At 50.7% G+C, this 12,540-nt stretch overlaps 1 protein-coding gene across 6 annotated transcripts in view; it reads left to right on the forward strand.

Annotated features, from left to right (window-relative positions):
- Positions 1–12,540, forward strand: part of WDR27 (WD repeat domain 27) — a 163,627-nt gene that overhangs the window by 21,385 nt on the left and 129,702 nt on the right. For all 6 annotated transcript variants that reach the window (XM_048225914.2, XM_057310880.1, XM_044379965.3 and 3 more), the window contains exons 5-11: positions 2,782–2,906; positions 5,298–5,411; positions 6,429–6,480; positions 7,728–7,798; positions 9,564–9,681; positions 10,654–10,774; positions 11,977–12,080. In XM_048225914.2, the coding sequence (XP_048081871.1) occupies positions 2,782–2,906; positions 5,298–5,411; positions 6,429–6,480; positions 7,728–7,798; positions 9,564–9,681; positions 10,654–10,774; positions 11,977–12,080 (705 nt within the window). The remainder of the gene's footprint in view (positions 1–2,781; positions 2,907–5,297; positions 5,412–6,428; positions 6,481–7,727; positions 7,799–9,563; positions 9,682–10,653; positions 10,775–11,976; positions 12,081–12,540) is intronic.

The raw sequence follows: 12,540 nt of genomic DNA on the forward strand, positions 1-12,540 counted from the left end.
AGGAGCCCACGGGATGGGAGCATGGTGATGTTAGAGAGTTTTATCAGATGAAGGTGAGAAGTGAGGTGAGGACCACATTAAGGAGTTTGGGCTCCATGTAATTGGTTACACTGAGAATTCGTAGGATTGCTCCAGAAAACAGGCATGAAGGGATCTTAGGCAGCAGCACGTGGAGTAGTTTATACCTCATCTCATGTAATTTGTAGTTGAATGCCCAGGGTCAGTGGATCAGCAAAGCACACACACACACAGATGCACACTCGCATAGCACGCACATGCACACACGTGCACAGCACACACATGCACACGCATGCACATCACACACATGCACAGCACACACACGCACAGCACCTGCATGAACACATATACGTATACACACACAGCACACAGATGTACACACATGTACATGTATGCACAGCAACACACATAAGCACAGCGTGCATGCACACGTGCACAGCAACACGTGTACACACACACAGCACACGTCCACAGCACACATGGACACACGTGCACAACACACACATGTAAATATAGTAAATATACTGCACACACATATATGCATCTAGTAACGTATGTGTGTAGTCCATACACTTGTGTGTATATAGTGTACACATGTACACGCATACACTACACGCGTGCATGTATATATGCACATAAGTATACATGATGCAGAAGCATGTACATGTGTGTGCAGCACATGCACACACGTGAACATAGGTACGCACGGATACATGTGTGCAGTGAACCACATGTTCGTTATCTGCTCCCTGCAGAGGTCTTTGTAAATAAGCAGCCTTCCACATGGGAAAGGGCTGCACTCTTCAGAACTCATGTGGACTTGGACCCACGTGGTGTGGTCCAGGGACAGGGTCGAAGCTGGCCCTGGGGCACAGCCCCGGGGCTCTGCTGGAGCACGGCACGGTGTGCTGCAGCTGCTCCTGTGTCCCGAAGCTCCAGCAGTGGGGCCGGGGTGAGCTGTCCACCCCCGTCCAGGGGAGCTGCAGGGGCCTGGACAGGACGCAGCACCGCCAGGCTTGGTTTCCATGCCTGTTATGGCAGGTGCGCTGGATTACATCTTCCTGTCCAATATGATTGCCTTTGCACTTGGACTAGAAAATGCACTGTGACCTGGGGCTGTTGTTGGTCACTTGTCCCCAGGCTCCTTTGCTGGCTCCCTGTCACTCTCCAACCTCTTCACACTGGAATATGGGCTTTCCCTCTTTCCCATCAAAAATCACTCGTTTGGTGATGACACCAGGCTCTGACAGCTGCCACCACTGCTCTTGCTGAGTCCTCCCTCCAGACTGTGGTCTCATGTGTGAACTGTGCCTGGATATCCCCACGCAGATGTCTGACAGCAGAGTAGCTTACCTGTCCTGATCGCCTTTCCCCTACCTGCCTCCTGCCTCCCGCCTCCCTGCAGCAGCTCAGGTCAGAAATCATACCACTGTGCTTCTGCCTCCCGCCACACCTCTACATCCAACTGACCCCAAGTTCTGTCTGCTTTACCTTCAAAACGTAACCAAACTCTGGACACTCCTCACACCCGTCTTCACTGCTTCCCTGCAGTCCGGGCTGCTGAGATCACTCAGCGGGGTTATTGCATTGGCTCCTCCTGCTCACCTTGCCCAGCGCTCTCAACTCAACAGCCAGGGGTCCCTGGAAAACTGGAGTCTGAGTATGCCACACGTCTGCCCAGAGCCCTCTAGTGCCTTCCCACCTCATGCAGACTAGGGACTGACAAAGCTACGGGACCCCCAGCCGAAGCCCCAGTCTCAAGGAACAGCCCAGGCCCGGTCCTGCTCCCGGGCCTTTGCATCTGCTGCCCCATCTCAGGACCATGGTAGATTCTGCCACATCCTTCAGGGTCTCCATTGCCATGGGCCCTTCCGACCACCACCCTGGACCCTAGTCCCTTTTTGCGCTTTGCTTTCTCTTACGGTGTTCACTTCCTTCTAGCATTGTACCTAATTTGCTTATTGGTGCCTAAATGTCCCACCCCGTACCCCAGGTAAGGTTTCCACAAAGGCAGGATTTTGTCTCTTTGTTCACTGGTCTGTCCCGGGTGCCCAGGGAGATGCTTGGGGTAGCGCAGGTACTTGTTGAATACTCATGGAATGAGACCATGGGATTTTGGCCAAGATAGAACTCCATGTGATGTATGTGCCTCTCCCGTTCTGTAGTTTGCGGTCTCGCTGGTGACATGACCTTGCTGGACAGGGCCCATCCACAGTGGCGCCGAGTCCTGCCTCATGGTGGGTTGGTTGAGGGAAACCTGCTTGAGGCTGCGGGTCAGCTAGTGTTGTCACCTTGGACCTGCAGGCCTGCCTGGAGACATCCTCATGGGGGTAGAGAGGCCCCGGAGGCTCAGATGGGCACCCTGTGCCTTCTGCCTGTCTGACATGGGCCCGAGCAGCTCACACCGCTGAGCTGGGAGCTGGTGTGGTCATGGAGGAGGAAGGATTGGGACCGTGAACGATTTTGTATGACCCCCATTGTGTGTGCACATGCAGCCTTCCCAGAGACCCATTATCTGTGATGACACCAAGTCATTTTGTGACGGATGATCCCTGCATTCCATGTACTTCCAGAAGAACTGTTCACACTGATGTTTTTCATACTCGCAAGGAGCCAAAGTCACATCCAGGCCCATCGTCACTCTGCATGTGGTTTTGGAGGATAGAGCTACAAGATCAGAGCCTCCCTGTGGCTTGTTGTGGAGTTGGGCTGAGGTTGTCGAGTCCGTTGATAGACTGACACTAACACTGACACTCTGTCTAGGGCTGACTCCTCGAGGGGTTGTCGTGGGCACCCTCCTGGGAAAGGTGCTGTGTTTGAGGTTGAGCCCGGATGACCGTGTGGCTGCAGTGTGTGCTGGAAAGCAAATATTCATGCTGGATACTGAGGTAAGGTTCGATGCCTGCCCGCGTGCAGTTGAGTGGGGCCCCACCTGCCTCTTATCAGCAGTACTGTTAACTGGGCGGTGAAGGAAGACACACTTTACTGCACTTGGGAAGCCGCCTGAATCAGATGCTGCTGTTTTATGTCAGTCATGACCCCAGTCCATGACATTAGGCTTCAGGCTGCTAAGCAAGTGTGTTTGGTCAAACATTGATTTCTCTGATTTCTCCTCCTTTGGTGATCTCTCCAACCCCTCCCAGCACAGTGCTTTTGTTTATCTCTCTTTTCAAAGCTTGCTTTCTGTCAAGAACTGGACTTTTCTCACCTACCTCTTAACTTGGGTTGGCTTACACGAATATGTCTCCTCTTCCAGGCTCTGCAACTTCTAAATCTCGCGTCTGACTAGGAAGCGGGAGCCCATTAAGCTCAGCCAGGCATGAGAGAGCAGGAGTGGGGCCGGGGGTGTGAGGAAGGCCTCCCGTTTCCTCAGAATTCACGTTCTGCTTGAGACTTACTTTGGAGACAGATCATCTGAGCCCTGGCCTTGGCTTCTGTTTGCCAAGTGAATGCAGTTAACAAAGCTATTTGCCTATGAGGAATTTTCTGCCACATCTACTTAAAAAATCTGGGTTAGGGAGAATGTCAGGCATAAAATCTGAATTGAGGATTAGTTGATGGTCGGTTTACTGTGTGCAGGCAGTTTGGGGCACGGAGCGTACGTGTCTGTGTTCATGCGATTTTTGGCCAAATTGTGCAACTGAGGCTCACGCAGATTAAAGCGCTAACATTGTAAGTGAGGTCACAGGTGTTGGAAAGTGTCCTAGGGTTCAGTGTTCCATTCAGGCACCGACCACACAGAGCACAGCTCACCAGCCTCGTGCTGGGGGAAGGAACGCAGGTGAGCCGGGAGGACACGAAGCACTGTCAGCATCAGAAGGAAGATAAGATGTCCCAGAAAGAGAAGATGACAAGCCTGAGTCAGGCCTCAACCACGCACATGGAAAGTGAGGGGGCAGATGTTTGTTCCGGACTGTGTACGGCTGGCCTGTCATTGTTCGCATGTTTCTTAGCAGGCTTGTGGGATTTACTGAGGGAAAGTAGCTTACCGAACACGCGTGGGCTGCCAGCAAGTACGGGACGTGTTGTAGTTCTTTCGACAGAACATGTAGGTAGTAACCAGTTTATGAACTTTGCTTTGAGAGACTTTAAATGAATGCAGAACACTTAAACTAATGTAACACATGACCATAAATACCGAAAGGAAAAAAGGTATTTTCCAGGATACAATGTTATTAATAGACAAGGGCTTTTTCATATTCCAGACATTAGAGGGAGCAGAAATATGCATTTCCTAACATCCAGTCTGGAGAGTATCCCTGTTCTTGTGCATATTATGACCCCACCTTGTATTTTTAATCATCTGGTGATAAGAGACGTAAGATAGCTTGTCAGGGGTTTCGGGTTACATTATTGGAAGTCTTGGAGGGTTAAGTGCTTACTTCTTAGTTAAGCTGCAGTGTGGCTACAGGTGTGTATGTATTTTTTCCTGCATGTGTGTGAGGGGATCTTGATCTTGTCTGACTGGATGCCGCGGGGTTGAAGAGAAGGCCTGATCCCAGGTGCCCGGAGCTCCACAGGGACGTCTGTTGGGGTGACTGGTCACCACCATCTCTCTGCCGTGCTATGTGATTCTGGCTTGTGACACTGTCTTCTGGGGCTGCCTGGCTAGAGCAGGTTTCAAGGGCTTTGGAGAAAGGGTAGCTCAGTAGTAGTAGAAACACTGTCCCGTCTGATCTTAGGACGCTCTGCCCACCCCCGCAGAGCTGTTCTGGGCAGTCCTGGCAGCGAAGAGTGGCCTCAGGGCTGCACATAGGATGTGGACGGGAAGATGGGAGGGCCCCGTGAGCCGTGCCTGCCATGTGGCTCTGCTCGGGATCGGCCTCGGGTCGCTCGTCTCTAAAACTGCCGTGCACCTGTCCCTGGGCAGCTTGTGCCCCCTCTCAGCTCAGCCATCTGAATTTTATTTTATTTTATTTTTTTTTAAAGATTTTATTTATTTATTTGACAGAGATAGAGACAGCCAGCGAGAGAGGGAACACAAGCAGGGGGAGTGGGAGAGGAAGAAGCAGGCTCATAACGGAGGAGCCTGACGTGGGGCTCGATCCCGTAACGCCGGGATCACGCCCTGAGCCGAAGGCAGACGCCCAACCGCTGTGCCACCCAGGCACCCCTGAATTTTAACTTCTAGGTTTATAGACAGGTAGTTTCACATTTTGAAAAGGGAGTTATGTAAAATAGAGCTTAACAGAGACTGTTTTGTGAGATGTATGTAACTTCTTAATAACAACAATTGCCAGAACATTTAGTTACTGATCGTCCTTCACAAATTTTCCCAGAGCCGGTCTACACTAGCTGAGCTGCAGGGTCACCGGGGCCTTGTGACTGCAGCCGAGTTCTGTCCGTGGCAAACACATATCCTTATCTCAGTGTCTGAAGACAGAAGCTTCAAGGTAAGGGCATTGGCATTGGAGTACTTTAGCTGCTTTTCAGAGGACTGTGGACACAGTTGGGCAGGCCTTTCTGGTCTGCGGTCACCACATACACGTGATTTTATTTCTGCCACACTTCTGTCCTGAACTTGGCCCGAGGTGTCAGCTGGGTGTGTCCCAACATTCCCAGGTGGGCTTGGGTCAGCTGCGGGACCCTCCTCTTCAAATCCAGGACCTTGTGGAGCTAGAATGTTAATTTACTCCACAGTGTTTCCTGGGGGCCCAGAGCAGAAGAGCCATTTTCCAATATCAGAGGATTCAATCAGAACTAAATCGAGCTGAAGAAGAAGATAATTTAAAATGCCAGCTCTGTTCCCATCCAGCTCCCAGTCAGCTAGCATCACGATTATTATCCTTGAGGACTTGTACAGTGTAATTGGAAGAAGAGTTACGGGTGGTTTACACCTGCAGGGGGGGGAGAGGAGAGAGACTGAAACACCTCCTGCGTCGTCTGGAAGTGTCTGCCCAGCAGACCGGACCTCACAGATGCTGCTTCCCTTGCTCGGGCCCAGCCCCAGCCCCTCCAGCTGCTGCGAACAGATGAGCTGTGTCTGGATGGCAGTGAGGGTGCCCGTCATCTCATGGGGTTTCTGAGAATGGGAGCTGAGTGTGGAGAGCACTAGAGTGAGTCTGAAACATGCACTCGCACTTGACAGCTAGGCGGCAATGACTATGCCGGCACACCTCTCCTGCACAGTGTCAGTTGGGTACTGGAGATGTCTGCAGCCCTGTCTTGGCTCTTCCAAACCCATGGATCCTTACTTCTGGAAATGTTAGCTTTTTTCCCATATGATTCTGAAGTCTTTTATTGTGTTTCTACAGTTTTGTTATTTATATACCTATTTTATTATTTTCTCCTTTAGGTAACTCACACAAATTAATTTGTAACCGAGTAGAAGTATTAGTTCAGGCTACATCAGAATTGTAGATCAGAAAAAAATTTCAGTCTCTTCTAAAGAAACATGTGTCTTTCCAAAGGTTTGGGATCATCATATGGGATCATTAATCTACAACTCATCAGTGTTAACAGGTAACGTAGAACTTGTATGTGTGTTTTGTCAGTGGGCTTCGTGGAGTCAAGTTCTTCTAGTGTTTGTTTGTAAGCTGGAGTTGTCACATTCAAGAGGGTGAGGGTTTCCCTCCCATCTACACGTTGTAAGGATTCACTTAACAGGTACATTTCTTGAAGTTTTTAACTTAAAATTAAGCATATACTTGCAGTCTGAAAGGCTTACTGGTGCACTAGAAGAGATGTGCTGCCCACCTCTGCTCTCCCCAGGAACAGGCATGGCGCCAGGCCTCCGCGGGGCATGTCTGCCGCGTGGATCAGAGGCTGTGCTTAGGCGGAAAGTTCTGTACAGCCCTGAGCTCTCGGTGACTGTGCCCTCTGCTCAAACTGTGTGTCTGGCGGTGAGTCCCTGCAACAGGTCACATAGGTCTCCAGACATCTCCTGGCTGGTGTTCCCGTGCTCTTGGTGCACATTCTGCTGCACAGGGAGCCCCTTTCTGGGGATGAATCACAAAAAATACAGCTTAGTGAACGTGTGGGTACCTTGTGACCTCATGCACATACTGTTGTCTTCCGAGAGATTCAGCATTCTTCCTGACATCACTCATCCATGTGCCAAGTAGGAAATTTTATCAATTTGAATACATCTGTCAATCTCAGGGACAAAGCACATTTCTTGGAATTACGTTGGAATTATTTCTCTGAAATTAATTTGTGGAATTATTTGACTGTCAAGGAAACAATTACTAACTTGATTTTGATGTCATTTATAGTTTATTTAGGACATGTAGTGTTTTTAAATGTCCATTTATCCTAATTTTCCTTCCAAATTCTTGACGGTTTAGATTCAGAATAACTTCTAAATGACATGCTAGGCAACAATTTAAATAGTAGGCATCATTTAATTGCTGTTTTCCTGACTAATCCTATAAATGTGTTACTTCTGTTGCAAGTTTAATGGTTATTGTGTAATAGTGCTTTTTTTAGTGTGGGTGATGGAGCTGCTGGGGCTCGTGGCATGAATGGACTGTGCCAGTCAGGCTGTCACCTCCACGGGGAGCTGCCCCCAGGCTGTTATGTGGGACAGCTCCGCTCCCCCCACCACACACGCAGGTTCTCAAAATGTGTATGCACTGACGGTTGCTATTTCCTGGTGAAGAAGTTATTTCAGGATAGTTCAGACTTGACTAAAAAAATATTATAAGTAAAACTCAGATACTTTTCAGTGTAAGTATTTAGAGATACATGTTTGTGTATTCCGTTCATAGCCTCCCCTCTCCTGAGTCTCGTCCTTGATGCAGAGAACCGGCAGCTGGTGACGGGATGTGCCAACGGCCAGGTGAGGGAAGGGCAAACGTCAGTTCCGGGTCCAAGGAACGGCTGCAGAGGCGTCTCTGCTTCCACACCCCCTCGTATTCTTTCTGATTGGAAGAAACTGTTCCCCCCAGCAGTTGGGCTGCTCCTTTTGGGGCCTGGGCATTGGGTGGGGCTCATACTCGCATGCGCCACCCACAACGGCAGAAGAGCCAGCTTTATATAGTTTGAAAAATTTAAAGATACTTAATTTTTTTTTTTTTCAAAACTTAACGTTTTTTTAGGTGAGCAGTTCAGGTGTATTCACAAAGCATGGCTATTGTTCTTTTTAAAAAAGTTGCTGTTGAGATAATTTGGGCAAGATATCCTGTTAGGAAATAACACAGTTCTCACTCCCGTGTGAGTGTCCTTTCCCTTCACACGGAACACCTCGCCTCTGACACTTCGGGTCACCGCACACGTGGGGTGCCCCCCACACCGGGCAGCTCTCCAGCGCGCCAACGGGGTGTCCTGTGATCTCACCCACAGGTGAGGGGCCGAGTCCCAGGAGAGGGCGCCCCCTTCACACGCCAACCACAGAAGTGGGTCTGCCGGTTACCCCGGTTCTGTGCAAGCTGGCTGCAGACTGGAGGGGTCCACACCCCCTGATTTGCTAGAGCGACGTGCAGACCTCAGGGAAACGCTTATTTACCAGTTTACCAGTCTGTTTTTTTAAAAAGATTTACTTATTTACTTGAGAGAGAGAGAGCGCATGCGGGAGCGTGTGGGGCAGAGGCAGAGGGAGACTCTCCAGCAGACTCCCTGCTGAGCGTGCTGAGCTGGGGGCCCAATGTGGGGCTTGGTCTCAGGACGCTGAGGTCGTGACCTGAGCCGAAACCAAGAGTCAGACGCTTCAAGGACTGAGCCACCCAGGCGCCCCCAGTTGACCCGTCTGTTAAAGGATGTGATAAAGGACACAGACGGGCACCAGATGGAGAGGCACATATGGTGAGGTCGGGGAGGGTCACCCTCCCGGTGTGGACTGGGACCGTGTTCACCAACCGGGAGGGTCCTGAACCCCGTACTTGTACTTGTGGGACTTTACAGAGGCTTCTTTACGCAGGCGATCGATCCTTAACTGCATTCCCGGCCCCCTCCCCTCTCTGGAGGTTAGGGTGTGGGCCTGAAAGTTCAGAGCCTCTGATCACGTGATTGGCTCCCTGACAACCTGCCCCCACCCTTAGGGGCTTTCCTAAAGTCACCTCATTAACACAACAAAAGACACCTTTGTCACTCAACACTTAGGAAGTTTCCTGGGGTTTTAAGAGGTCTGTGCTGGAAACAGGGAGGAAGTCCAAAAATACGTATTTCTAGTTACAAATCACAATATCACAGATGCATTTTTGGAAACAGAAATTTTATTCTTTTTGACAAAGGTGACTGCTATTACTGTCTTTTTGCCCGGTGACGTGCCCGTTGTATTTGGAGCTGTGTGTTCGTGGTGTTGGGTTCAGAGGGACTGGCCTGGCGTCAGTGGGGATCAGAGCGCGTGCCTTCTTGGGCAGTGGTTTATAAACCAGAGCTTGTGTCTGCACCTGACGTCAGGGGTCTGAATCGATGGGTGGTGCCGGGAAGGCTCTGGATGGTAGGGAAAGGGAGGGTCAGACCCGCAGAGGAAAGGTCCGCAGCTGTCAGGCTGCGTGGGTCTTGTCTCCGGCTCCAGACCCATTGTTCTCCTTGGGCTTGTACAGTGTGTTTACCTGTGCCTTGTGATGGCAGACTTGCGGTCTGTGCCTTGTTGGTTTTTCCAGCTTTGGATCTTCAGTTTGGTTGAAGGACATCATTATCGTTGTGTGACACGAGTTGACCTAAAGAAGAAGAGAGAGAGTTTCTCCAGGAGGATTGAGTCCAGGCTGTGCAGCCTGCCAGGTAATGCCATGCAGACCCTCCCACAGAGCGCCTGCGCACAGGGCCCCGGCCCATGGGGCTCCTGAGCAGCCTGCCAGGGTCCGGTGTTACGCGAGCTGGAGGGAGCACGTGGCAGGGACAGCTCTTACTGGGAGAAATCTAGTGTCTGACCTCAGACGCGCACCAGCACCAGAGGGCTCTTGTGAGGGAGGGTGGGGTGGGGTGGGGCGGCAGCAAAGCTCATGCTGTGTGCAGGGGGTGAGGTCTGCTGATCAGGAGAGCACGCCTCCCCCCAACCCAGGGCAGCTGCTTCCCCGCTTTGGATGGTGGTCATGTGCGGAGGCCCCCAGCCTACCTGGGCCGGCCCCCTTCTCTGCGGGAATCCTCTCCCGCTGCCCACAGTTGCTCCCCCCGTGGCCACGCCTCACTTCCTCACCGGTTGCTCTAATATCTATACCTTGTCACAAAAGGAGCGGACGTGCTGCTGGAAAACACTGGGGATTCTTCTTACTCCTGTGGGCACGTGCCGTCCACTAAGTTTTGTGTTACAGCACAGGTGTTTTTTCCTTTCTTTTTGTTTGTGTCTTTTTTTTTCATAGATGGCTTTAAGCTATTTCTGTTGAAAGAAGGTCAGAAATTACCTTTATCCAATGTATCTGTTTTCTTCCTAATGCTTTAAGTCTCCGCTTGCGTTACCTCTTGTGTAAGCGCCGTTTATTAGGTGAGCCTGACCCTCCTTTAGGGACAGTTAGACTCCAGGTGTGCCTGGGACTCCACCTTTCTTCCCGATGGGCCTCACTGTGGGGTCTGCGCTGTGTTTATGATCGTGTTCTTCATCACGTGTAAGCCTGGCGTTTTCCTTGACTTGTGATCTGACCTGAGTTACTCTAGCCCGCGTGTATTTGCTACAACAGCCCGTGTGCCAGCTGTCTGCCTTTAACTCGCCTGACCATTTTAATCCCACGCTCAGATTATCAATAATTCTGTTCCTAGGAGAGAGTCAGCGTACCTGCACAGATGGGCTGGGGAAAGGAGAGGAGGTTGAAGCAAGCCTCCCTGTCCTGGGGCTGGCACCCTGCGATCTGTCCTTCATCCTCCGTGCCGAGTGTGGGGGGTGAGTGTGATGGACTTGGCCAGTGCCACTGAGGAACTCCTCTTAAGTTAGGTTCACTTTTTAAGAATGATTAAAATAAAGCCGAAGTATTTTTGTCTATTTAAGTAATAATGACTATTAGTGTTTTTAGGTTTGCATATTCTAAGTCTTAAAGTTGATAAACTTGGTCAGTTATTTTTAAGTCTGTTTAATGAAAGAAATGAAATTGTTTTTAATTTTGCTCACCAAAGTCTAGGGAGATCTTGATTCTGTAATAAGGTAAAGGGGGATGTAATCATAACTCCTTCTAAACCTCCCCCATCTGTGCCCTCCATCAGTCGTTTCAGAATGTATGATGATGGCTGTTACTACTGAGTACAGAAAGCTCTAGGGACAATGGGGGATGAGCCTCTGGTCTCTCTGGACAAGGTGGGGCTTATCGCGATGGGGAGGCGGCCATGCTCTGGGCCAAGTCTCTGCACAAGTGCCCTGCTGGATCTGCCCCTGGATTCAGGCTGCATGGGAACAGACATCTGAAATGGCCTGTGCCGGAGCTCCTTGAGGATCGGGCCCAGGCTTCCTCACTGGGGGGCACACGGAGTTGTTTGGCCGACTTGGGGACAGCTGGGGGAGCGCGAGGGCCCAAGAATGAGCCCAGGAAGTCAGGGTGGTCAGAGGCTCCAGGGGACAGAGGGGCAGCCAGGAGAGAGGGTGCCAAGAGTGGTTCAGAGTCCCAGGTCTGGCACAGCCAGAGGAGGCTTATTGGTCCCTTTATTAACACTTATCTAGTTTGTACATCGAAAAAAAGAAGAGAAAGCAGAGCTGTGTTTGCCCTCTCATGGGCTCTGCTACTGTGGTCTGTTTCCTGTTGAGCTGCTTTCTTCCTTTCTAGACACCGTGTGGCAGGACCCTCAGGTGCCGCGCTGCCCCTCTCTCAGGGACGCCCACCTGAGCAGAGTCCTGTGGCCTCAGAGAAAGGAAAAACCTTGCAGGTCACAGTCGAATTGGGATCAGGTTGTGGCTGTTTAGTACTTGTCTTCACCAGACAGCAGGTGTCCAGGAAACCCGAAATTCCAGCTTTGTCGAGGATAGTTATAGATCATAAATGTCCAGAGTTGGCCGCCTCCAAGAGCTTGGGGAGGGCCTGCTTGGTGGCACCCTGTGGGATGGGAGCCCGAGGAGGGGGACCCGTTGGGCATTTTCTCTTTTTCCTTTAAAATTAGCCTGTCTTCTGAGAATACCACATGCTTGTGGATTGGAAGCTCAGCTGGCTTATTCATATTTAACTTGGCAAACTTTGAATTGGAAGCCGTTTTACATTACAAGGGTAAGATCAAAGTTAGATCATTGTTGATATAAATTTTGTGTAACTTAAGTTAATCTTTTTCTCTGGCATCTGAGAGAGTGACCCTTTCGGTGTAGAAGGCCTAGTCATCAGAGTGCGCAGATGGGCCACAGGCAGCCCCTGTGCTCAAGATCCCAAGGACACACTTTGAGTCCACTCCTACCTTTTGGTGGGTCTCCCTCCCCTTGGTCCCCAGTCCTCCCATCTTCTGCGTGCGTGCAGGGCTCCGAGGAACACTTGTTCTCTTCGGCACTCCCATGTCTGTCCCAAGCTCCCACCAAGGATTCTTAAGTCCATCCCGTCAGTCAGTATTTCCCATTGGAGACTTAATACCGTGACTGGGTGGCTGGATGGTCTCACAAGCTAGTCAGACTCAACTTGTCTGAACTGAGCTTGGGCGCCCTCCTGTCCAACCCTGGTTCCCGTCCTCAGTTTCCGTGAC

This window comes from Ursus arctos, unplaced genomic scaffold, assembly GCF_023065955.2.
Source record: "Ursus arctos isolate Adak ecotype North America unplaced genomic scaffold, UrsArc2.0 scaffold_13, whole genome shotgun sequence".
Taxonomy (NCBI): domain Eukaryota; kingdom Metazoa; phylum Chordata; class Mammalia; order Carnivora; family Ursidae; genus Ursus; species Ursus arctos.